At 43.6% G+C, this 25679-nt stretch overlaps 2 protein-coding genes across 5 annotated transcripts in view; both read right to left on the bottom strand.

The window, feature by feature from the left end:
* LOC103661943 (interferon-induced protein with tetratricopeptide repeats 1) overlaps positions 1 to 14855 on the bottom strand; it is a 39156-nt gene extending 24301 nt beyond the window's left edge. The window contains exon 1 of one of the 4 annotated variants that reach the window (XM_008689617.2): positions 14726 to 14855. Coding sequence is in view for 1 of the 4 variants with exons in the window: in XM_008689616.2 (XP_008687838.1) it covers positions 14726 to 14754 (29 nt within the window). In the remaining 3 variants the exon portion in view is untranslated. The remainder of the gene's footprint in view (positions 1 to 14725) is intronic. The other 3 variants (XM_008689618.2, XM_008689616.2, XM_040624763.1) reach the window with 3 other exon arrangements.
* Positions 43 to 14855, bottom strand: LOC103661942 (interferon-induced protein with tetratricopeptide repeats 3). The gene is made up of 2 exons (XM_008689615.2): positions 14726 to 14855; positions 43 to 1936 (listed from the first exon to the last, which is right to left on the bottom strand). Exons 1-2 carry the CDS (start codon positions 14752 to 14754, stop codon positions 478 to 480), a joined length of 1488 nt encoding a protein of 495 aa, XP_008687837.1. The 5' UTR covers positions 14755 to 14855; the 3' UTR covers positions 43 to 477.
* Positions 14856 to 25679: the final 10824 nt, after the last annotated feature.

Below are 25679 nucleotides of genomic sequence, written 5' to 3'. Positions count from 1 at the left end.
TAATCCTGAGTTGACATTTTCAAATTTATCGTAGCATCGCTATCCAGAACACACATTTATTGCTGTCTCGCAATCAAGAATGTATATAAACACATGGCTGAAGCCGAGAGGAAGACATAAGCAACATTCCAGGGTTAGTCCAAAGGGGGCTAGTCTTTCAAGGGGTCCAGAAGGCTAGAGAGCAATGGGGCAGGGGCCGGGAGAGCTGTTGGCAGGCAGCGGCCAGCTATGAGCCTCGGTAAGAAGGGCAGAGTTGGGGGACATCTGAAGCACGGAGCGCAACTAAGACTTAGCATCATGCAGGCCCCAAGCCCTGCATCCACGGGTCATGTCATTGGAAGGCCCACTGACTAGAGGGGTGTATGCGGCTGAGATGGAAAGGAGAGACAGATACGAGGAAGCAGTTCCACAAAGTGTCCTAAAGCAGTCCCGGGGCATCCCAGGTTCCCTGACTGTGCTCCTATCCCTCCCTGCCTTTCAGCTCAGGGCTCCGGGAGCTCTGGGAGTGGGGTTGTGCGGGCCCCGGCCTGCTGCCTCACTGCCTTCTTCAAGCTCAGACGGCGGCAGGAAAAGGCTGCCTATGCCTGTGGGGCTGTTCCGTAAGAGGTAGCCCAACTCCTTCTCGAAACATTCAGCTGCCTGCTGCAGCTCTCCGTTCAGCTTGTGGACTAATCCTTGGAGATACCAAGAATTCGGTGCATTTTGTGGAAGCTGATTTCCAGCTCTGTTCTGTGGTGGGTATTTCGTCTTTCCTGCCTCTGTTGATTTGGTGCTTGTGGGCAAACCCTCCAAATCACGTTGGGTAGCAGTGTCTTCAGACTTCCCATGACACCCAGGAAAGTCGCCATAGTGCTGGTGGGGTTGTTGCCTCTGGGTGCCGGGGAGCTCCTTACTGCAAGCTATCTGATAATAGTCTTCTGTTTCCAGGAGCTCATCAGAATAGGCATACAGCGGATCTACGCCCTTGTCAATAGCTTTAATCACGTAGTCAATAGCACACTGCTTTAGCTCTCCAATCTTCTCTCCATTCCTACTAGCTTCAGATTCCCCTGCATTCTGAATTTGTTTGACTTTTGCCCTGTAGCAGCACGCAATCTGGTGGTAGAGGTAACCATTGTTTGGAATGGACTTCGATGCCCTTAGAAACAGTTCAATAGCTTTGTCTAGATCACCTTTTTTTTGGTAAAACGTGGCTGCATTGCGAAGGACATCTGTTTGGCAAGGCGTGTTCCCCAGGGCCTCTAGAACCAGCCGCTCCCCATCATCCTCTTCATTCATCCTCTGCAATTTCAGGGCCAAGAGCACTTTGATGTACTGATTGTCGGGATTCAGCTCAAGGGCCTGCTTCAGAGCGTCCATGGAGAATGGCTTCTGTGGTTTATTATCCAGACAGTACGTGGCAATGGCCAGTCCGGAAGAGAATTCTGGGTGATTGGGCTTCTCTTCTAGAGCTTTCTCAAAACACACCTTGGCCCTTTCATTGTGCTTTGCTCCACACTTCAGCCGTGTCCACCCTTCTTCGCAGTCAAGCTCGGGACACTCGATACTGTATGGGTTTGAAAACTTCTCGCAGACGCGTCTCACCTTGTGGACATACCTCTGAGCGTCTGCGAGTCTGCCCAGGTGATAGTAGACCCAGGCGTAGTTACCCCAGGTGACCAGACTGCGGGTTCCCGCCTGCTCGGCGTGCTCCCGCTGGATCAGCGCCTCCGCCCGCCGCAGGTGCTCCAGCGCCGCCTCGCCGCGGCCGTTCACGTGTTGTATGTAGGCCAAGAGGTTGTACGCCATCGCTCTGGAGTCTGTGTCTAAGAATGCAATCTGGTGACACACTCTGTCTTCTAGATCACCCGAGACGCCATCTGGTTTCAGTAAGTTCCACGTGAAATGGCATTTCAGCTGTGAAAGGGCTTTCTCCAGAGAATCCTTGTTGACCTCACTGTGGAGAAAATAAACAGGGTCACTGTGTTGCCGGGCGTTGCACCCTGGGCCGCGGCGACACGTTGTTCGTGTGTCAGCTTGCCAGGCCGTGGGGTTCCCGGTGGTTGGTGACACATGAGCTCGGGGGGTGTGACGGTGTCCCCAGGAGAGATGAGCAGCTGACTCGGGGGACGGAGTGAGAGCAGACTGCCCTCCCCGTGTGGATGGGCCTCACCGCGTCTGCTGAGCGCCTGAGTAGAACCAGAGGCAGAGGGCGTGTGCAGTCTGTCTGTCTGTCTGTCTGTGTGAGCTGGACATTGTCTTCTCTCTCCTTAGACTGGAGCTTCTACCGTCAGCCTTCCTGGTGCGCAGTCACACTGGGACTGGAGCTTGTGGCGTTATCCCTCCAGTTCTCGGGCCTTTGGACTCTGACTAGAATTACACGCTTGGCTCTCTGCTGGGTTTGTAGCTTGTGGACAGTGGACCGTGATTATGACCCTCAGCTTCTGTCATCCTGTCAACCAGTTCCTGATAGTACATCTCTCTTTTTCACTTTGTGTGTGTGTATGTGTATATACATATATATATATATATATATATGTATATACACATACACACACACACACACACGCATATATATATATATATACACATACACACACACATATATATATTTTAAACCTGGAGTAGGTGAGAATCTTTGTTTTAATCTTTATTTTACAGGAAAGTAAAGAAAAAAGTAGGTAAAAATAAGTATGTTTAGAAATTATTGTAGAAAGAATAAAAAAGAGGGTTAAAATTCTCAGTGAGGAACACCAAAAAATATGTCCAATTATATAAAATATGTCCCTTGCAAGAAATGGGACTAGGGCTGAAGATCCAGTTTGGTTTTGCTGTTGACAAATACACAAGGTCACAGAAAACCCAGCTGAGGTCAAACGTGGTGAGTCCACTATTTGTACCTGCCTACTCTTGATGTGAGCGAGGCTGATGGCTCCAGTGCAAGGCCGAGCTGATGACAGGACAGTCAAGAGTTCTCCATCCTGGAGCCCATCCTGTCTTAACCCTCAAGTGGAAGCTGAAGAAAAAGCCCTTAGTGAAGCCTGAGCTCTCGAGTTGGCTGACTGAATTTCCTCTATTATGGTGCTCAGAATCGTCTACTTCTTGGCCAGCAAACATGGCGAAGAACCTGGAACAACTACCTTTAGCAGATGCTTGCTACCTCTCTGCAGCCTTGGTGGTGGGGCCTGACTTCACCCAGCAGCTTATATGTCTATACATGTATCTCCTACTAGTTCTGCCTCTCTGGAGAGCCCTGACTAATCCACACCCTGAGTTTTTCTAGACAGAAGAGGAGGTACCCTCCCTCTTGCTTCCCAGCTTCACCTCCTATAGCTGTGGTCTGTGCAAGAATCCACGGAGCACGTGCCTTCCACCGCATGGGCAGACATGCAAGGCAATGTGGGGTGGGGTGCATGGGAGGAGAGGAACTGGGACCTCTTGTCCTGCTCCATTAGAAGTCAGGGCTCAGTCCTCACATTCTGGGCAAGGTTGATTCAGCCATCTGACGACCCTTCACAGGGCTACTCCTTTGTGTCACTTGGTTAGTTTTGAAGTATACTAATTTCATGGACTAGCACAATATCAGAAAAAAGTTATGTGCCAAATAGGGTTGCCATCTCATGGGAGAAAATGTATCCCCAAAGATACCAACCACCTATGCTTACCAATACCGTATTAAAGAGAAAAAGAAAGAAGCATTTTTATCGTTACTGAAGAAGGAAGAAACATAAAATCAGAATAAAGGGAAGTCCTTTAACTACTCAAAATACATTTTGCTCCCTGAGGAGCCACTGACTTTATCTGACTTTATTTGGAGTTTCCCGTGGACCAGCATGGCCCACACACGCTGCTGCCCGTGCTCTGCTCTAGCTTCTTTGTCTCTCCAGCAACATCTAGCTAAGCCGTTGCTGCCCCAGTGTGATCGCATCTGAGATGCTCCATAGCGAGAGACACAGAAGCGAGGGAATCGACCCAAGGCAAGGCAAGGGAGGGTTTGCTGTCTATCTAGATACCTTTTATGGGTGGGCCTCTATTCATGGCAGTCTTTTCCATTCTCTTGGTCCCTGGCTAGAGCACCACAATGCCAATCTTTTGTCTCCATTCTAGGGTTTTCCAATTTGGCTTCATCTGGTGAGTCTAGCTGCCCTGTTTGAGGGACTACAGATCATAACTCAGGGTAGCAATTATTAGAAAATAAATATTAAGGACAAGTGACAAAAATGATCACTGAACAAATATGTTTGTAACCGTTAAGCAATCAAGGGACAATAAAGGCATTTCTGTGTTTCCACATTAGTTAACTGTGCTGATTGCCCAATGAGGGCATTTGGAGAGAGGAAGGCAGGCACGAGTTTCAGATCAGTAGAATGTATCTGTAGACATAGGTGCCTGGAAGTAATGGGTGGACACTCTAAGGATTAATGGAGGGTATTCACCCAACTTCTCAGTGAGCCTAGAGAAGGGCAGGTGACTTTAGACGTTTTTGCTGCAGCAAAACCAGGAACCACCTTGCCAGTTTGATCACACTATCTTTCTTTTTTTTTTTCTTATGGTGGTGATGCCGGTTGACATATCAGCAAACCAGAGGGATCTTACCACACTACGTTTTTTAAAAAAGATTTTATTTATTCATTTGAGAGAGAGAGAGCACAAGCAGATGGAAAGGCAGAGGTAGAGGGAGAAGCAGACTCCCCGCTGAGCAGGGAGCCTGACACGGGAATCGGTCCCAGGACCCTGAGATCGTGACCTGAGCCAAAGGCAGATGCTTCACCGACTGAGCCAACCAGGACCCCAACAGACTACATTTTTAAGCACTTATTGGTAAAGATTCTCTCTCCAAGATGAAATATATTCCCACCCTGTCATATAGAAGCTCCAGGAGATGTCAGTGGCTGATGAAGTGTACGGCAAGCAGAAAAGCTTGCTCTCCGCTCCAGAACCTGTAAGAGCATGGAACACTTCAGAATATTCCATCCATACCACCTCTTCACCAATGCTAGAGTTGGCCATGCTAAGACATTTATGGTAACAAAGGGCAGTTTATTCAGGAAGATAGCCAACTATGTAAGTGGAGGAGTAAAAAGGTGTGCTTTCAAACTTAAATTATATACCTAAAATAATCTGTTATCGATATAAGATGTTTTACTTAAGCCTCATGGTAACCACAAAGAAAAAACCTATATTAAATACACAAAAAGGTAAAGAGAAAAGAATACAAGCATACCACTACGACAGAGAAGCGTGAAATCACAGAGGAAGAGAGCAAAGGAATGGGAAGGAAGCAAAGGGATTATAAAACAGGCAGAAAACAATGGACAAAGCCATAGAAAGTTTATAACTATTCCATGTAAATGAACCAAATTCTCCAGTTGAAAGACAGAGAAGGGCTGAATGGATGTAGAGAACACACGCTGCCTCCAGCTTTCGGGACACACACACTGAAAGGGAGGCCATGCATGGGTAGCTCTGTGCAAACCAAAGGAAGCAGCGCTGGCTCTACTTACATCGGATGAAGTAGATTTCAAGTCAGAGGGGAAGACAGTCATTACGTAACGACAGAGCAGTCAGTCCAAGAATAGGATAGGACCTTTATAAATGCTTATGCGCCCAACCCAGGAGCACCTAAATACATAAAGCAAATATTAATAGCCCTGCAGGGGGATAGGCAGCTACACAGTAAGAGCAAGGGACTTCTGTACCCCTTTCAGCAGTGCATAGATCATCCAGACAGAACATGAATGAGGAAACATCGGAACACTTCAGATCAGAAGAATTTAGACGTTTGGAGAACATTCCGTCCAATGGCAGCAAAATACACCATCCTTGGAGGTGCACATGGAACATCCTCTAAGCCAGATAGTATTTTAGGCCACAGAGCAAATCTTAAAATTAAAGAGGACTGAAGCCATATCAGGCACCTTGCCTTTCTTTCTTTCTTTCTTTCTTTCTTTCTTTCTTTCTTTCTTTCTTTCTTTCTTTCTTTCTTCTTTCTTTCTTCTTCCTCCCTCCCTCCCTCGACTCCAGACCCTGTATTGTGTTTAATAGCATATTGCCAGTTAATGGCAAAATCCTTTCCTTCTTTCCTTTCCTTTCCTTCTTTCCTTTTCTTTCTCTTTTTCCTTTCCTTTTCTTTCTCTTTCTTTCTTTCTTTCTTTCTTTCTTTCTTTCTTTCTTTCTTCTTTCTTTCTTCTTCCTCCCTCCCCTTTCTTTCTTTCTTTCTTTCTTCTCAGATTTATTTATTTATTTTAGAGAAAGAGAGAAGGTGTGTGGGGAGGGGCAGAGGGAGAGAAAGAATCTCAAGCAGACTCCCCGATGAGCGTGGAGCCTGATGTGGGACTTGATCCCACAACCCTGAGATTATGCCCTGAGCCAAAACCCAGAGTCACGAGGTCAACCAACTGAGCCACCCAGGCACCCCGAGTTACTGCCTTTTTAAAAACCAATACCCATTGTAAATGGGATGGATTCCCTAATTTCTCTTTCTTCAGTCTCATTGTTCGTGTATAGAAATGCAACTGATTTCTGAGCATTGATTTTGTATCCCACCACATTACTGAATTGCTCTATAACTTCTAGTAGTTTCAGAGTAGATTCAGATTTGGATACCTTTTATTCCTTTTTGTTGTCTGATTGCTGTTGCAAGGACTTCTAGTACTATGTTGAATAAAAATGGTGAGAGTGGGCATTCTTGTCGTGTTCCTGATCTTAAGGGAAAGGCTTCCAGCTTTTCCCCATTGAGAATGATATTTGCCGTAGGCTTTTCATAGATGGTTTTTATGAGATTGAGGAATGTACCTCTATCCCTACACTCTGAAGGGTTTTAATCAGGAAAGGATGCTGTATTTTATCAAATGCTTTTTCTGCATCAATTGAGAGGATCAATAGCACCAAAAATCATACGTTATCTTGGAATTAACTGAACCAGAGACATAAAGGATCTATATTCTAGAAACTATAAATCACTCTTGAAAGACATTGAAGAAGACACAAAAAGATGGAAAAATATTCCATGCTCGTGGATCAGAAGAATTAACATAGTTAAAATGTCCATGCTACCCAGAGCAATCTACACTTTCAATGCTATCCTGATCAAAATAACAATGGCATTTTTCAAAGAACTGGAACAAATAGTCCTTAAATTTGTGTGGAACCAGAAAAGGCTCCGAATTGCCAAGGAATTGTTGAAAAGGAAAAACAAAGCTGGGGGCATCACAATGCCGGATTTCGAGCTGTACTACAAAGCTGTGATCACAAAGACAGCATGGTACTGGCACAAAAACAGACACATAGACCAATGGAACAGAATAGAGAACCCAGAAATGGACCCTCGGCTCTTTGGGCAACTAATCTTTGATAAAGCAGAAAAAAACATCCAGTGGAAAAAAGACAGTCTATTCAATAAATGGTGCTGGGAAAATTGGACAGCTACATGCAAAAGAATGAAACTTGACCACTCTCTCACACCATACACAAAGATAAACTCCAAATGGATGAAAGACCTCGATATGAGACAGGAATCCATCAAAATTCTAGAGGAGAACATAGGCAGCAACCTCTACGAATCGGCCACAGCAACCTTTTTCATGACACATCTCCAAAGGCAAGAGGAACAAAAGATAAAATGAACTTGTGGGACTTCATCAAGATAAAAAGCTTCTGCACAGCCAAGGAAACAGTCAAAAAAACTAAGAGGCAGCCCATGGAATGGGAGAATATATTTGCAAATGATACTACAGATAAAGGACTGGTATCCAAGATCTACAAAGAACTTCTCAAACTCAATATATGAGAAACAAACAAATCATAAAATGGACAGAAGATATGAACAGACACTTTTCCAATGATGACGTACAAATGGCTAACAGACACATGAAAAGATGTTCAAAATCATTAGCCATCAGGGAAATTCAAATCAAAACCACACTGAGATACCACCTTACACCAGTTAGAATGGCAAAAATTGACAAGGCAAGAAGCAACAATTGCTGGAGAGGATGTGGAGAAAGGGGGTCCCTCCTACATTGTTAGTGGGAATGCAAGTTGGTACAACCACTCTGGAAGACAGTGTGGAGGTCCCTTAAAAAGTTAAAAATTGAGCTACCCTATGACCCAGCCATTGCACTACTGGGTATTTACCCCAAAGATACAGACGTAGTGAAGAGAAGGGCCATATGCACCCCAATGTTCATAGCAGCATTGTCCACAATAGCTAAATTGTGGAAGGTACTGAGATGCCCTTCAACAGATGACTGGATTAAGAAGATGTGGTCCAGGGGCACCTGGGTGGCACAGCAGTTAAGCGTCTGCCTTTGGCTCAGGGCATGATCCCGGCGTTATGGGATCGAGCCCCACGTCAGGCTCCTCTGCCATGAGCCTGCTTCTTCCTCTCCCACTCTCCCTGCTTGTGTTCCCTCTCTCACTGGCTGTCTCTATCTCTGTCAAATAAATAAATAAAATCTTAAAAAAAAAAAAAAAGAAGATGTGGTCCATATATACAATGGAATATTACTCAGCTATCAAAAAGAACAATTTCTCAACATTTGCTGCAACATGGATGGCACTGGAGGAGATAATGCTAAGTGAAATAAGTCAAGCAGAGAAAGACAACTATCATATGATTTCTCTCATCTATGGAACATAAGAACTAGGAAGATCGGTAGGGGAAGAAAGGGATAGAGAAGAGGGGGGTAATCAGAAGGGGGAATGAAGCATGAGAGACTATGGACTCTGAGAAACAAACTGAGGGCTTCAGAGGGGAGGGAGGTGGGGGAATGGGATAGGCTGGTGATGGGTAGTAAGGAGGGCATGTATTGCATGGTGCACTGGGTGTTACACGCAACTAGTGAATCATCGAACTTTACATCAAAAACAAAAACAAACAACCAAAAATCCAATACCCATTTGCCAAGGCTTCCTCACTTACTAATTTAGCTCCTACGTGTTTTTGAAAGTTGCTCCAAATAGTCTTTATATGTATATGTGTGAAATTTATGAAATTATTGAGCAATAAATAAATTCAGATATTTAAAGGGGAAAAAGCAATCGGGTTAGGATGACTGCTGCAGAAACTTGATAAAGAGAATGTCTAAGTTCAGGTGAAACTTGGGGAGTAGAATGCCCTTCCTACCTGGAGATTCTGTCTCTACTAGAAACCCTTGCGTGGCGGGAGTCCCTCTGGCCCAGGAAGAGACTTCTCACGGCCTCCAGCTGCAGCCAGGAGGTTTTGCTGAGCAAAGCAGGTAAACTGGCAGTGCTAATCCTCAGGAAATACCCAGATCTGACCCACTGAGGCTCCTTGTTGCTTCTCTCCCCCACCTTCCTGGATGGTGACAGTCTGTTGGCGGGCCCCACGGGCCCCAGCGTAGATGCCACTTCTACTTCCAAGGCTTAGTCAAGGCCATCACTAGAGTAGAATCTTGAAATGTTCAGAAAGAGGCCCTTACCTTATAATGATAAGAGCAGGAATTTCCAGGGAATTTCTGAGGCCCCTTGTCGCTTGGGGTGCTCTGGTTATGCTCCCGCTGACCATGTGCCCACTTAGTTGGTCAGAAAGGGCACCACTGAGGGAGCCCATCACTTCAGAAAGTGAGCCAAGGAACTCTCCAGAGCAGTGCTGCCCCCACTCTGATGTGCACAGGGACCAAATCACCCGAGGGCCTTGTGCAAACGCAGATCTGGATTCGGCAGGGGTGGGAAGCTGTCAGGCTCGGCTCACACTGCGAGTAGGAGCGGTAAGGCTCCAGGAAGATTTCCCTTTTTGGCAGAGATTTCCAATCACCAGTCTCTCATCCTCAAACACCCCTTCAATGGCCTTGCTTTGTATCTGCGTCCGTCCCAGGCCACCACCCCCCACCCGCTCTGGGTGTCCTGCACTCACACTTGCGTACGCACAGTGTGGGGAGCATTTCGTGTTAGGTGAAGTACCTGTACCTCTCGAAATACGTATTTTTTCTCTGGGCCTCGTTTCTGATCTACTCAACCTGGATTTCAGAACGCAGGGCCTGCCGGTGTGCATTCTAACAGAGCGCCCTGCTCGGGTAGGGCACCCACCATCTGCTACAGTTCACTTTGTCCATGTTCATCGTCCACAGGAGAAGCCTGTGGATGATGTTGGGCCAGTAAGATGATGCCTCAGGTAGACGCCGTCAGCTCAGAAGAGTTTTTTTCTACTGCTCTAGGTTCTTTGGCTAGTCTGGTAATTAAGTTGACATAAGACAGATGAGCAGGGAAGAAAATCTCCCATTTCGTGGGTGCAGGAGCCCCATGAAAGTGTGAGACCCACAGGCCGTCCGGCCGCTGAGGCTCATGCGCCCACTGAGGACTGGATGGGGTCTGGGGTCTCAAACCGGCGGGGAGAAGTTCCCAGGAAGAGGAGTGAGACATAGGTAATCAGCCTGTGCCCTGCTGTGCATGTGAGTCTTTCAGATAAAAAGCTATCTCTGGTCACAGCTCCGTTTGGGGGCAGGCCCCATATCGAAATTCTGTCAGGCAGTTAAGGGAGAGGTGAAGGTTCTTCTGGAGCTGCTGGGTCTCGACTGCATTTGGCTCAGAATAACCCACAAGCCAAAGTGGCACATTCCGGGACTGGCATTCCTTCCTCCCTTTCAACATATTTCTCAGTTCTGAAAGAGCACATTTCCGGGGAAGGGCAACCCCGTTATGACCTGGAGTTGTGCAGTGCTGCCTTAGTCATCAGCACCTGGGCAGACAAGTAAACACACTTTTGAAATAACCACAACCACCACAACAAAACTCACTGACTCAGTCTTTTCACATAAGAAACAAAACAGGAGCCAGGACCTCCCGACTCTTCTGGAGGGCCCCAGCCCTTTCGACGGGATTTCACCAAAAGGATCCGGGATCCAAGCATGCTCTCCCTCTGGGCTCTCTCAACAACTCCGGCCCCTTCCCACCCACCAGGTCCAGCTCCCCGGGGAGCACTTCCCTCAATGTCTGTAAATCAGAACTGGTCACAGAAATAAAAATGCGTGAGCTGTTAAGATAGATTTATGACCGAATGAGATAAAAGTGTATTTAATCTCTAAGCAAGCACGGAGTCGGCATCGCTTGGGAAGTAGCATGCGAGAACAAGAGTTGTGGGAAATTCTCAACTTTCTATCCGAAAAGTCGGGCAGATTTCCCTCATGATGGCTGTTTCTCTCAATTCTGAAAAGCTGGGGTCCAGGCTGATTTTATCTTCTGCTCAAGGACGGAAGCAAATGCTGAAGAGCCCCCCCCCCACCCCGCCCCGCTCCCCGGGGAAGCTAGTCCTGAGGTCTGTACTTTGATCAAACGGGAAGGCACAGTGAGCCTGAGGTCGCGCTATCTAGATCCCCTCCAAGGAGAGGCTGAAACGAATGTGTCAGAGCTGAGGTCACCCTCTGAAGGGAACAGGGCTCCACACAAACTGGTGGGGGTTTGGAAAAAGGCATTGTAGATACAGGCCCTAGTCCCAAAGCGTCTGTTGAAATCTGGGGGTGGGCGTGGGCTCAGGAATCTGCATTCGTACAAGCCCCCTGGGAATTCTGTACCTGCAGGAGCCCCTCCCTGTACCACACCTTGAGAAGCACTCTTCCACAGGGACTGTGAAAGGCAGATTCCATGCACTGGTCAGAGATAATGCAGTGAGTCTACTGGTGAGTCCAACAATCTAGAATAGAGGAAAATGACCGCAAGACACCCTGATTTCTGTCTCCCTTTCACCGCTCTGGGTTATTTCTTAAAATCGTGCCACTAAGCCTCATTTCCTTACATTCGAAATGACCTTGAATGAATTTCCTTTTTCCTTCCAGCCGAATTCTAGGAGGTAGGCCCTGGCGAGAACCACTTTTCCCCTCACCTAAGGTGTGGCTCTGTGCACTCTAAGGATGGAGTTTCCCTCGCAGCTCTCCTCACGCTCCAGTAGGGACCCTGACGGCCTAGTCCTTTTAGTCCCTGCCCCTGCTCTCTACCGGGAGCATAATTAATAGCCTGAAGACACCCGCCCTTTGGCCTTTATGCCCAGTTACATGATGCTCAGCGCTAATGACGCTGCTCTGACACCTGCTCTCTGGGGCAAGTACTTCGCTCTCTGAGCCTCATTTTGCTCATCTCGAAAATGAGGCTAATAAAAAATCACAGTTCCTCCTTCCCCAGGCTATTGGGAAGATGATCTGAACGTGGAAAGGACTTAGCAGAGTAACACTACCGGGACTGCTGAGCACATAGAAACTGTTACAGCCACGATCGCTGGCATTAGTAGTGTCATAGTTCTAAGTGAATTTTTCGTGGGGCAGAGGAGGGCACCCATCAGCCAGCTGGCAGGTGCTAGGGGTGTCCCCGAGGTGCTTTTCCCCTTTGGCAATTTTAAGCCCTGTTGGCAGGGAGCAGCGCCACCTGCCTCTGTCCCTACAGTCTCTGGGAACAGGGCAGCTTGATGTGGGTGTCAGTCCGCCAGAGCCCAGAGGGCCCCCGGGCCCCACATGTGCTCAGGTCAGGGGCTCTGGACACACCCAAGCACAGGCCGCTGTAAAGCCTCTTGGGCAAACTGGCTAACGAGGTGCTGGGCCACATTTTCTGGTCAGCCCCACTTATGGAGACACGTATTTAGAAAAGCATAACCCGGAGAGGGAGTTAAGATGGCAGAGGAGTAGGGGACCCCTCTTTTAGCCGGTCCCATGAGTTGAGTTGCATAGGTACCAGACCAGCCTGAACACCCACGGAATCAGCCTGAGATGCAGGAAGATACATCTGGATCTCTACAAATGAACATCTCCAGCGCTGAGTATTGAGGTACGAAGCGGGGAGTAAGAAGAAGGTCTTTCTAAGCTTCCCTAATCCGCCCACACAGAGTCAGCAAAAAATTTTAAAAAGCCTCTATGAACATTAATTTTTAAAGTGAAGAAAATCTTTAAGAATTGGCATTCATAGCCAGTTAGAATGGCAAAAATAGACAAGGCAAGAAACAACAATTGTTGGAGAGGATGTGGAGAAAGGGGATCCCTCTTACATTGTTGGTGGGAATGCAAATTGTTACAGCCACTCTGGAAAACAGTGTGGAGGTCCCTTAAAAAGTTAAAAATTGAGCTACTCTATGATCCAGCCATTGCACTACTGGGTATCTACTCCAACGATACAGACATAGTGAAGAGAATTGCCATATGCACCCCAATGTTCATAGCAGCATTGTCCACAATAGCTATATCGTGGAAGGAACCCAGATGCCCTTCAACAGATGACTGGATTATGAAGATGTGGTCCATATATACAATGGAATATTACTCAGCTATCAAAAAGAACAATTTCTCAACATTTGCTGCAACATGGACGGCACTGGGGGAGGTAATACTAAGTGAAATAAGTCAAGCAGAGAAGGACAATTATCATGATTTCTCTCATCTATGGAACATAAGAACTAGGAAGATCGGTAGGGGAAGAAAGGGATAAAGAAAGGGGGATAATCAGAAGGGGGAATGAAGCATGAGAGACTTTGGACTCTGAGAAACAAACTGAGGGCTTCAGAGGGGAGGGGGGTGGGGGAATGGGACAGACTGGTGATGGGTAGTAAGGAGGGTACGTATTACATGGTGCACTGGGTGTTATGCGCAACTAATGAATCATCGAACTTTACATTAGAAACCTGGTTTGTACTGTATGGTGACTAACATAATATAATAAAAAAACATTAAAATAAAAAAAAAGCATAACCCGAATCACTTGGCGGTGACTTCCTCTTACCTAGCGCATCCCCAAATACCAGCCTGCAGAGCATTTGTGGGGAGAGGGAGGGGGGCTTTCTTTCCTCACTCCCTGAGTGGTCACTGGGATCCTCCCTCCCCATGGGTGTTTGATGGGAGCAGCTTCTTCTTCTCTCAGCTCTATCTGATGAAAGAACTTCAGCATGTCTACAAGCATTTTAAAGAACCAAGTTCGCTGAGATTATACTTTACAGACAATAAAACTTTAGGTGTTCAGTTTGATGAATTTTGACCGATATATATACCCAAGCAACCACCACCACTATCTCCTAATAGATTTGACCTCATCCCCAAAGATTCCCCAGTGTGCCCTCCTGGCCAGCGCCACCCGCCCCCACCATCCGGGCAACCACTGACCTGCTTCCCATCCCTAGAGATGACATCAGTAATAAAAAAGAGATTAGGTCACTACGTTTTGAAGGGAGACGGCTTCCTGCTCCCCGGCTCTCATCACAGAAATAAAAACAAACCCTAAGCTTCTTGTTTTGTTTTTGTATAAGATTTCTGGGGAAATGCCCATCTGTAAGAATTGGTTCTTCCACTTGCCACCTTGGACCGATCAAACGTTTCAGGGCAAAAGTCCTCTCAGCAGGAGTGGAGTTTGCTCTACCAATTCCATCTTTAATAATATCTGCTGAAAAGAAATGCTTCCTTGTAAAATGGCAAGAAGAAAACCTCTTAGTCCTTTCAAAGAAAACAACCACCAAAAACCCCTAACGAGTAACTTCCCCGAGGTCTCACTTTGAATCTGCAAACTGTGCTTGACTGGGTCAAACACTCCTGCCAAGCCTTTCTGTCTTCCAGGCTCCCAGCGAGGGGAGCAGTTCTAGAAGCTCCGGGAGCCTGAGTGTGTCCACCGGAAAAAAACACAGAAACAGAAAGTGCCCACACTGAGAAAGGCACGCTTCATCCGTGAGCAGCCAGACCACACGGGACCCTGCCTGCACCCAGGCTCAGTTCACAGTCCTCATCCAAGATCAAGGGTACTGACGCATTCCTATGTCACTGACCTCATGTCTGCAAACTGCTCCTCTTCCATTCTGAAGAGCAGTGCTCCAAGCTGATTCGTTCTTCCGAAATTTTCTGAGTCTGCCTCAAGTTAGCACTGAAGGAGCTATATAAGGGGTGTGAGGGCAGTGGGGGGGGGCACATCAGCTGATGTTTTATCCTGTTTCTAAGCGATTGCCTCAGTAAAGGGGAAGGGAAATGGAAAGTGAAACTGATTCCGTTCAAGAGGAGGAAAAGAAAACTTAGGGTGGAAATCTGTGATGACTCAGTCAAAGCATGTTGTTTAAAAACAGGACTCTGAAACTTACCGTTGGAGAGAATGTGAAAGCACTCCCAGGAATCTGACCGTAAATCTAGGGCAAGTCCCAGGAAACGGCTTTTCTTTTTTTGCAAATGAACATTTCATTTTATTTATCTTGTTTGAAAACAAGAAAACCATTAAATACAATAAAATCATACAGGTACAAGACACAAGAAAAATATTTTTTAAATAACCTGTTTTTCTATTTGAAAATGAAAAGAAAAATTTAATGAAGAACCTAGAATGAGGAAACACAAAATATAAATGTAACGGTGCTGTGTGTCACCTTGACCATCCCTAGGATTGAATCCCTAGTATTAAATCACATGCTAATCAAGGTGTTACTTTGATGGCATTTTGTAAACATGACATACTCAATCGACTTTTTTCTCAAAATTAAAACCTTTTTTTTTTCTAGAGAGAGAGAGAGAGATTGAACGCTGGGTGAGAGGGTCACAGAGAGAAGGAGAGAGAGAATCCCAAGCAGGCTCCGCGCCCAGTGTGGAACCCAACACAAGGCTCGATCTCACGACCCTGAGATCATGACCTGAGCCGAAGTCAAGAGTTGACCGCTCAGCCTACTGAGTCCCCCAGGGGCCCCCAAAACGTTTTTTTTAGTGTAGTTGACACACGATATTACATTAGTTCCAGATGTACGACTCAGTGATTTGACAAATGCATACATTATGCTGTGCTCACCGCAAGTGTGGCTGCCATGTGTCCCATTGCATGGCCACTCCAGTATCACGGACTGCATTCCTCATGCTCTGCTTTTTATCCCTGTGACGTACTCATTCCATCGCTAGAGACTCTGTCTGCCTCCCCCTCCCACCATTTGGCCCAACCTCCCACCTCCCTTCTCTCTGGCAACCATCAGTTTGTTCTCTGTATTTATAGTTCTGATTCTGCTTTTCGTTTGTTCATTCATTTTTTAAAGTTTCCACTTATGAGTGAAATCATATGGTGTTCGTCTGGGTCTGATTATTTCACTTAGCATAATAGTTTCGAGGTCCATCAATGTTGCCTCAAGTGGCATGATCTCATCCTTTTTTGTGGCTATGTAATATTCCTCTGTGTGTGTGTGTGTGTGTGTGTGTGTGTGTGTGTGTGTACACACCTTCCTTATCCATTCATCTAATGATGGACACTTGGGCTGCTTAGATATCTTGGCTACTGTAAATAATGCTATAATAAACATAGGGGGGGCATGTATCTTTTTGAATTAGTGTTTTTATTTTCTTTGGGCAAATACCCAATAGTGGAATTATTGGATCACATACTGTTTCTACTTTTAATTTTTTGAGGAAACTCCATACTGTTTTCCACAGTGACTGTACTAATTTACATTCCCACCAGCGCTGCACGAGCGTTGCTTTTTTTCTACATCCTCGCCAACACTTGTTATTTCTTGTCATTCTGGTTTTAGCCCTTCTAACTGGTATAAGGTGGTATCCCATTGCAGTTTTGATTTGCATTTCCCTGATTAGTGATGTTGAGCATCTTTTCATGTGCTGTTAGCCATCTGTATGTCTTCTTTGGGAAAATGCCCATTCAGGTCTTCTGCCCATTTTTTAATTGGATTGTGTGGTTTTTTGGTATTGAGTTGTATAAGTTCTTTATATATTTTCACTATGAACCCATTATTAGATATATCATTTGCATAGATCTTGTCTCATTCAGTAGGTTGTCTTTCTTTTTTTTTTTTTTTAAAGATTTTTATTTATTTATTTATTCGACAGAGATAGAGACAGCCAGCGAGAGAGGGAACACAAGCAGGGGGAGTGGGAGAGGAAGAAGCAGGCTCCTAGCGGAGGAGCCTGATGTGGGGCTCGATCCCATAACGCCGGGATCACGCCCTGAGCTGAAGGCAGGCGCTTAACCGCTGTGCCACCCAGGCGCCCCAGTAGGTTGTCTTTCTATTTTGTTGATGGTTTCCTTTGCTGTGCAAAAGCTCTTAATTTTGATGTAGTCCCAATAGCTTATTTTTGCTTTTGTCTCCCTTGCATTAGGAGACATATCAAGAAAATGTTGCTATGGCTGATGTCAGAGAAATTATTGTCTTTGCTCTTTTCTAGGATTTTTATGCTTTCAGGTCTCACATTTAGGTCTTTAATCCATTTCGAGTTTATTTTTGTATATAGTGTAGGTAGGTGGTCCAGCTTCATTCTTTTGTAAGCAGCCATCCTGTTTCCCAGCACCATTTATTGAAGAGACGGTCTTTTCCCCATTGTACTTTGTTATGGATGAATTGACCATATAATTGTGGATTTATTTCTGGGGTCTCTGTTCTCTTCCATTGATCTATGTGTCTATTTTTGTGCTAGTATCATACTCTATGAATTACTACAGATTTATAGTAGGTCTTGAAATCTGGTATTGTTGTACCTCCAGTTTTGTTCTTTCTCAGGATTGTTTTGGCTCTTTGGGGTCTTTTGTGGTTCCACACAAATTTTGGTAATATTTGTTTTAGTTTTGTGAAAAATGCTGTTGGGGGACGCCTGGGTGGCTCGGTTGGTTAAGTGTCTGCCTTCGGCTCAGGTCATGATCCCAGGGGCCTGGGATCAAGTCCCGCATTGGGCTCCTTGCTTAGTGCGGAGTCTGCTTCTCCCTCTGCCCCTTCCCTGCTCGTGTTCTCTCTCCCTCCCTCCATCTCTCTCTTTCAAATAAACAAATAAATTTTTTTTTTAAAAAAAAGAAAAATGCTGTTGATGTTTTGATAGGGATTGCATCAAATCTGTAGATTGCTTTGGGTAATATGGACATTTTAAAAGTGTTAATTCTTCCAATCCATGAGCATATAATGTTTTTCCATTTGTTTGTGTCATCTTCAATTTATTTCATCAGTGTCTTATAGTTTTTGGAGTACAGGTCTTTCACCTCTTTGGTTAAGTTTATTCCTAGGTATTTTATTCTTTTCAGTGCAATTATAGATGATTTTATTTTATTTAAAGATTTTATTTATTCATTCGACAGAGAGAGAGACAGCCAGTGAGAGAGGGAACACTAGCAGGGGGAGTGGGAGAGGAAGAAGCAGGCTCCCAGCGGAAGAGCCTGACGTGGGGTTCGATCCCAGAACGCCGGGATCATGCCCTGAGCCGAAGGCAGACGCTTAACGACTAAGCCACCCAGGCGCCCCCTAGATGATCTTATTTTTAAATTCCCTTTCTGCTACTTTGTTATTTGTGTACAGAAATGTCATCCATTTCTATATTAATTTTGTACCCTGCCACTTTACTGAATTTGCTTATTACTTCTTGTAGTCTTTAGTGGAATCTTTAGGATTTTCTATGTATAGTATCATGTCATCTGCAAATAGTGACAGTTTAACTTCTTCTTACCAACATGGATGCCTCTTATTTCTTTTACTAGTCCGATTGCTGTGGCTGGGACTTCCAGTATTATATTGAGTAAAAGTGGTGCGAGTGGACATCCTTGTCTTGTTCCTGACCTTAGAGGGAAAGCTCTCAGTTTTTCACCATTAAGTATGATGTAAACTGTGGGTTTTTCATATATGGCCTTTACTATGTTAAGGTATATTCTTTCTAAACCCACTTTGTTGAGAGTTTTTATCATGAGTGGATGTTGAATCTTGTCAAATGCTTTTTCTGCATTTGTTGAGATGGTTAGATGATTTCTATCCTTCATTTTGTTGATACATGTATGGTGTTAATTTATTTGTGAGTATTGAGCCAAACTTGCATCTCTGGAATAACTTCCTCGGGTCATGGTGAATGATCTTTTTAATGTATTATTGTACACAGTTTGCTAATATTTTGTTGAGGATTTTTGCTTCTATGTTCATCAGGGATATTAGCCTGTAGTGTTCTTTTTGTGTGTGTGTGGTGTCTTTTTCTGGTGTTAGGATAATGCTAGCCTCATAGAATATATTTGGAAGCATTGCTTCCTCTTCTATTTTTTGGAATAGTTTGAGGAGAATAAGTATTAACTCTGTTAAATGTCTGGTAGAATTCCCCTGTGAATCCATCCGGTCCTGGACTTTTATTTTTTGGTAGTTTTCAGATTACCAATTCAATTTTGTTACTTATAATTGATCTGTTCAGATTTTCTATTTCTTCCTGGTTCAGTTTTGGAAGATTGTATGTTTATAGGAATTTATCCATTTCTTCTAGGTTGTCCAGTTTGTTAGCATATAATTTTTCATAGTGTTCTCTCTCATTTCTGATTTTATTTATTTGGGTCCTTTCTCTTTTTTTTCTTGATAACTCTGGCTGAGGATTTGTCAATGTTGTTTACCTTTTCAAAGAATCAGCTCTTCATTTTTTTGATTTTCTGTATTGTTGTTTTAGTCTTTGTGTCATTTATTTCTGCTCTAATTCTTATTATTTCCTTTCTTCTACTCACTTTGGGCTTTGTTTGTTCTTTTTCTAGTTCCTTTAGGTATAAGATTAGATTCTTTATATGAATTTTTTCTTGTTTCTTGAGGAACGCTTGTATCTCTTTTTACTTCCCTCTCAGAACTGGTTTCACTGTGTCCCAAAGATTTTGGACCACTGTGTTTTCATTTTCATTTGTCACCATGTATTTTTTTATTTCTTCTATGATTTCTTTGTTGACCCATTCATTGTTTAGTGTCATATTGTTTAGTCTCCATGTGTTTGTGGTTTATCTAGTTTTTTTCCTGTGATTGATTTCTAGTCTCATATCATTGTGGTTGGAAGAGATGCATGGTATGATTTCAGTCTTCTTAAATTGATTGAGGCTTGTTTAATGGCCTTATATGTGATTTATTCTGGAGAACACACACTTCAAAAGAATGTGTGTTCTGTTGTTCTGGGATGGAATGTTCTGTATATACCTTTTGTATCCATGTGATCCAATGTGTCATTCAAAGACATTGTTTCCTTTCTGATTTTCTGTCTGGATGATCTATCTTTTGATGTAAGTGGAGTGTGAAAGTCCCCTACTATTATTGTATCACCATCAATTTCTCTCTTTATGTCCATTCATATCTGCTTTATGTATTTAGGTGCTCCAGTGTTGGGTGTGTAGATATTAACAATTGTTATATTCTTTCATTGAATTGATCCTTTTATTGTTATGTAATGCCCTTCTTTGTCTTGTTACAGTCTTTGTTTTAAAGTCTTTGTTTTGTCTGATATAAGTATTGCTATCTTAGCTTTTTTCTTCTTCTTCCATTTGCATGGTAAATGTTTTTCCATCCCTTCCCTTTCAGTCTGTATGTATTTTTAGGTCTGAGGTGAGTCTTTTATAGGTAGCATAGGTGAGTCTTGTTTTTTTTAATCCGTTCTGCAATCCTATGTCTTTTGATTGGAGTATTTAGGCCATTTACATTTCAGTAATTTCTACACCCAACATAGGGCTTGAATTCATGACCCTGAGGTTAAGAGTCACATGCTGTACTGACTGAGCCAGCCAGGTGCCCCTAGGACATTTACATTTAAAGTAATTATTGGCAGGTCTGTACTTATTGCCATTTTAAAATTTGGTTTCTGGGTGTTTTTGTAGATTTTCTTTGTTCCTTCTTGCTTTCTTTCTTTCTTTGTGGATGATGAGTTTCTATAGTGTTATGTTTGGCTTTCTTTCTCTTTATTTTTTGTGTATTTATCACAGGTTTTGGGTTTGGTTACCATGAAGTACATATATAACACCCTAAGTAAACAGCAGTCTGTATTAATTTGATGGTCTTTAAGTTTAAACACATTCTGAAAAAAGAAAAAAACCTCTTTTTTCCTTTTTCTTTATCACCTTTCTTCCCCTTTTATTCCCTTTTCTACATTATATGTATATGTGTATTTTACATCTTTTAATCATAATTTTCTTACGTCTAATCGTGACCATTTCTTTTCCACTTAAAGAAGTCTCTTTAACATTTCCTGTTAGGCTGGTTTAGTGGCGATAAACTCCTTTATCTTTCTGTCTGAGAAACTTTATCTCGCTTTCAAATCTGAGTGATAACCTTGCAGGGTAGAGTGTTCTTTGTTGTACGTTTTTTCTTTCAGCACTTTGACTATATCATGCCACTCCCTTCAGGCCTGTGAAACTTCTGCTGAAAAATCAGCTCATAGGTTATCCCTTTTTGTTTCTCTCTAGGGTTCTCTTTGGGATTCTCTTGTTATCTTTAACCTTTGACATTTAATGATGATGTATGGAGGTGCAGACCTTCTTGGGTTCATCTTGTTTAGAACTCTCTGTGCTTCTTGGACTTGGAGATCTATTTCCTTTCCTAGGTTAGGGAAGTTTTCTGTTATTATTTCTTCAATTAAGTTTTCACACGTTTCTCTCTCTTTCCTTCTGGGACTTCTATAATGTGAATGTTTACTTGATGTTGTCCAGGAGATCTCTTCATTTATCCTCATTTTTGAAAATTCTTGTTTTGTTTTGCTGTGCAGCTTGGGTGCTCTCCGTTATCCTGTGTTCCAGATGGCTGGTACATTCTTCTGCATCCTCTCATCTACTGCTGATTCTCTCTGGTGTGTTTTATATTTCCGTTCTTGTATTCTTCAGCTCTGACTGGTTCTTTTTAATATTTTCTATCTTTTTACTGAAGGTCTCACTGAGTTCTTCCACTCTTTTCTCCAGCCCACTGAGCATCTTCACAATAATTACTTTAAATTCTTTGTCAGCTGGAACAGCCGGCTGGCTCAGTCAGTAGAGCATGTGACCCTCAATTTTAGAGTCATGAGTTCAAGCCCCATGTGAGAGCTACTTAAAAAAAAATTCTTTATCAGGTATGTTTCTTATCACTGTTTCATCTAGTTCTTTTTCTGAGATTTTTTCTTGTTCTTTTTTTGGGGGGAGCATATTCCTCAGTCTCCCCATTTTGCTTGACCTTCTGTGCTTATTTCTGTGGATTAGGTGGAATGGACACTTCTCCTAAACTTGAAGGAGTGGTCTTGTGAATGGTGTCACCTCTGTAGATCGTGTGCTTGGTGACTTTTGCTGGCTGGCTGTGGCTGTGGCTGTATATGCTAGTCATTCTTTTAAACAGTGGCTTTTTAGAGATGTCAGTCAGAGAAAGACAAATACCATATGATTTCACTCATATATGGAATTTAAGATGAACATAGGGGAAGGGAAAGAAAAACAAAATAAGATAAAAACAGAGAGGAAACCATAAGAGACTCTTAGCTATAGAGAACAAACTGAGGGTTGCCAGAGGGGTGGAGGATGAGGGGGATGTGCTAAAAGGGTGATGGGCATTAAGGAGGGCATGTGTTGGGATGAGCACTGGGTGTTGTATGTAAGTGATGAATCACTAAATCCTACTAAATCCTACTCCAATCAAATCACTAAATCCTACTCCAATACTATACTGTGTTAATGAATTTAACATTGAATTTAAATAAAATCTTGGGGGGTTGTGCCTGGGTGGCTCAGTCAGTTAAGTGTCTGCCTTTGGCACAGGTCATGATCTCAGGTCCTGGGATGGAGCCCCGCATTGAGCTCTCTGCTCAGCTGGGAGTCTCCCTCTCTCTCCCCCTTCTCCCTGCTTGTGCCTACTCTCCCTCCCTCTCTTTCTCTCTCTCAAATAAATAAATAAAATCTTTAAAAATAAATAAATAAAATCTTGGAAGAAAAAAATAAACTGGTTTTCTACAGAAAGAAAAAAATAATGATAATGATAACAATAATAATAATAGAAGAAAATAAAAGAAGAGAAAAAAGAAAAAAGAGAGAAAAGCAGAAAAAAATTAATGAGAATAAAACAAAACCAAAAAGAACACAAATTAAAACAAAAGAAGATGAATTTTAAAAAATTAAAAAGTAAGATAAAATAAAAATTAAGAAAAAAGTTTTAAATGAAACCAAAACAAAACAAAAAAAGAAAAAATACCCCATGGCATATTTTTTGTCTCCCAGCACCGCAGAGGTTGGCGTGGGCTTGCGGACACGGGCTTGTGGAGGTGACAAGCTCTCTGTGGTGACTGGACCCACCACTTACAGCATCCAGACCCTGTTCCCACTTTGGGCTTTTAAGGGGGAGAGAGCATCCCCACAGCTCCTTGGCCTTTTTAAACTCTGGCTTCTTTTCTCTGTCTCAGCAAGACCAGGGCTGGTGTGGGCTTGTAGACCCTGGGCTTGCTGAGGTTGCACACTCCCTGTGACAGCTGGACCTGCCTGTGATGATGTCCAGTCTCTGCTCTGATCTAGGCTTTCAGGTGGAGTGGGAACATAGTGGGAACATAAACCACGTCGCTGTCCTCTGCCCCAGAGTGTTCCCACTGCTCCCCCACTCCTGGGCGGAGTTCTCCTGAGGGCTCTTTTTTATGTTAGTTGTGGCTCTTCTATATGTTAGTTGTGGTTCTTTTATATGTTAGTTGCTCTTGCTGCTCTCTTTTTTTCTGTGCCCCAGGGCAGAGGGATGGTTCTCCATCCCTCAATAGCTTCCTCCCCACTGCCATTGACAGCGTGGGGGTTGGGGTCGCGGTTCCCTTCCTTACAATGTCTCTTGCTGTTCTCTTACCATTCTCTCTGCCTTTGGTGGTTCAGTAGCTCTTCCGTCAGCCCTCAGTACTTCAGGGGAACTTGTTCTATTAATAGGTGTGATCTGATATGTTCTGGTGGAGGGAGTGAGTGCAGGGTCTGCCTACACTGCCAGACCCGACTCCCGGGAACGCCTGGAACCTGCATTTTTAATAAGTCTGCAGGAGATTCTGATGCAGGGGTTCCTGGGACCACATGATGTGAAAGACTATCCAGAAATATTTTGCAAAAAGGAGTTTCTTGCCATAAATTTACTTGTGGGAGACGATTTGCAACGGGAGACCTGGATTAATTTTGCATGTTCAGTTTACTAGCTGTGGGATGATCCACGAGTCAAATCACTGAGTCTGAATTTCCTTTTTTTGCCCCACACCGAATACAGGATGCCAAGCCCTGGAGTGCAGTTTAGATCTGTGAGGTCTAAGTCAATCCTTTAGTTTTCTCGGCTGTAAAATGGGAATGGTAACCCATGTAATATTGTTTAATGACTGTCTCATAAATTCATGTATTTATGCTTCCAGCTCAGAAGGAGTGATATTATCCTAAGAGATTTTTAAAATTTTTATAGAACTTCTAGCCATGATGTGTATAACCATAAAAACCTGGGGAAATTAGTTCTCATGGTTGATTTGACGAAAGAACCATCAAGTGCCTAGGAGAAAGGCTCCCTCCATTCTTGAAACTGCAGAAAGCTGAGACTCTTGTGTAACAAAACTGACATATGATTTTCCCAACAGCAGGAGTATCATGAGCTATTTTGAGTGCAGAGATGATTGTTGTATGTCCTGAGAGGAACCTGCAACTTCGAAAAGTCTGTAATTCTGATTGGTTCTCTTACTTCACGATTTGTTATCCTGGTCGTAGGTAATAAAGTGACACACCTTTATAAATGTAGTACTATAAACGGTATAAATACTACACTTAGACCGAGGTAAGAGGGGTCCCTGGCTTTGGCCCTGTGCTTTAGAGGGTACCACATTTCATAGACACACACAAAAAATGTAAATTTTTAAAAGAAGACATGGCGTCTCTGCTGCTCAGAATCGGGTGCTCAACCCCGACAGAGCAGGACTTGCACAACCTCAACGTCCAGCCCAGGGGAAATGTGTCTCTGTGTCTTACCGCCTTTGCTCAAAGAGGAAGGAAGTTGTATTGTGCAAGTTTCTGTGTTGGGAGGGTGCTGATTTGAGAGACACACACAGGTTTGGAGTGCAGGGAGGAGCTGAGCGACAGAAGTGGTTAGATTAAGGAAAAGGCAAATTTATCCACCTGGTCAAAGCCTTCCTCTCAGCCCAAATGAAGAATTATTTTCCAGTACAGTAGCACCGGTTGCTGCCTATCTTCTTCTTTTTTTTTAAATTAATTAATTAATTATTTTAAAGTTCCATGATTTATTACTTGCATATAACACCCAATGCACCATGCAATACGTGCCCTCCTTAATACCCATCACCAGCCTATCCCATTCCCCCACCCGCCTCCCCTCTGAAGCCCTCAGTTTGTTTCCCAGAGTCCATAGTCTCTCATGGTTCCTTTCCCCTTCTATCTTCTTGCTTCTCTTCTTATTCTAATTCCTGGCTCAAGAAGCCCTCATGAATCAGTACAGTATTTGCAACAGTTGCATTATGGTGGTCAAACAACATTCTGCAAATTAAAAAATTCACAGTCCTCTTAAACCTGTAAGCATGTAGATTTAGATATCTACACTGAGTCAGATTTCCTTCTGCATTTGGACTCTACTTTGGAGCCAGTTTGCCCATGAATGGTTTTTCGGTACCAGTGTTTAAAGATAAAATGATACAGGACCAGATTTTCATGCCCGTACTCTACTTAGACAATAGGATGCGGGAGTTCTCCAACCTCTGTTGAGTACAAAAGCAGTAACTTTATTTTAAATGCTAGTAATAAGAAGGGTACAATACAATGAAAACAAACCTAGAGGTTAAAAATAGAAGGCAGCAGAAGAAGAGCTTGCTTTCTTTACATTCATTTGTAAAAAGAGTCAATTCATCAGTTGATGAATCTACTTTTTGGCTATTAGGAATTTTTTAATAGTTACATGGAAATATAATCTATATACTGTGCCGTTTACTCACTTACAGGGTCCAATTCAATAGCTTTCAGCATTTCACAGAGATGTGCAAACATCACCACAGTTAATTTTAGAAGATTCTCATTACCCTCAAAAG

The sequence above is a fragment of the Ursus maritimus genome, unplaced genomic scaffold (assembly GCF_017311325.1).
Source record: "Ursus maritimus isolate PB19 unplaced genomic scaffold, ASM1731132v1 scaffold_7, whole genome shotgun sequence".
Taxonomy (NCBI): domain Eukaryota; kingdom Metazoa; phylum Chordata; class Mammalia; order Carnivora; family Ursidae; genus Ursus; species Ursus maritimus.
This window is presented reverse-complemented; position numbering and strand designations above follow the sequence as displayed.

What these genes read in the sequence shown, in the direction of transcription:
- LOC103661942 (XM_008689615.2), bottom strand. Translation starts at nt 14,754, where the DNA reads ATGGAAGAGGAGCAGTTTGCAGACATGAG. An exon ending in GAGCAGTTTGCAGACATGAG is followed by an intron (nt 1,937 to 14,725) that starts GTCAGTGACATA and finishes TTTTCTCCACAG; the next exon opens with TGAGGTCAACAAGGATTCTC.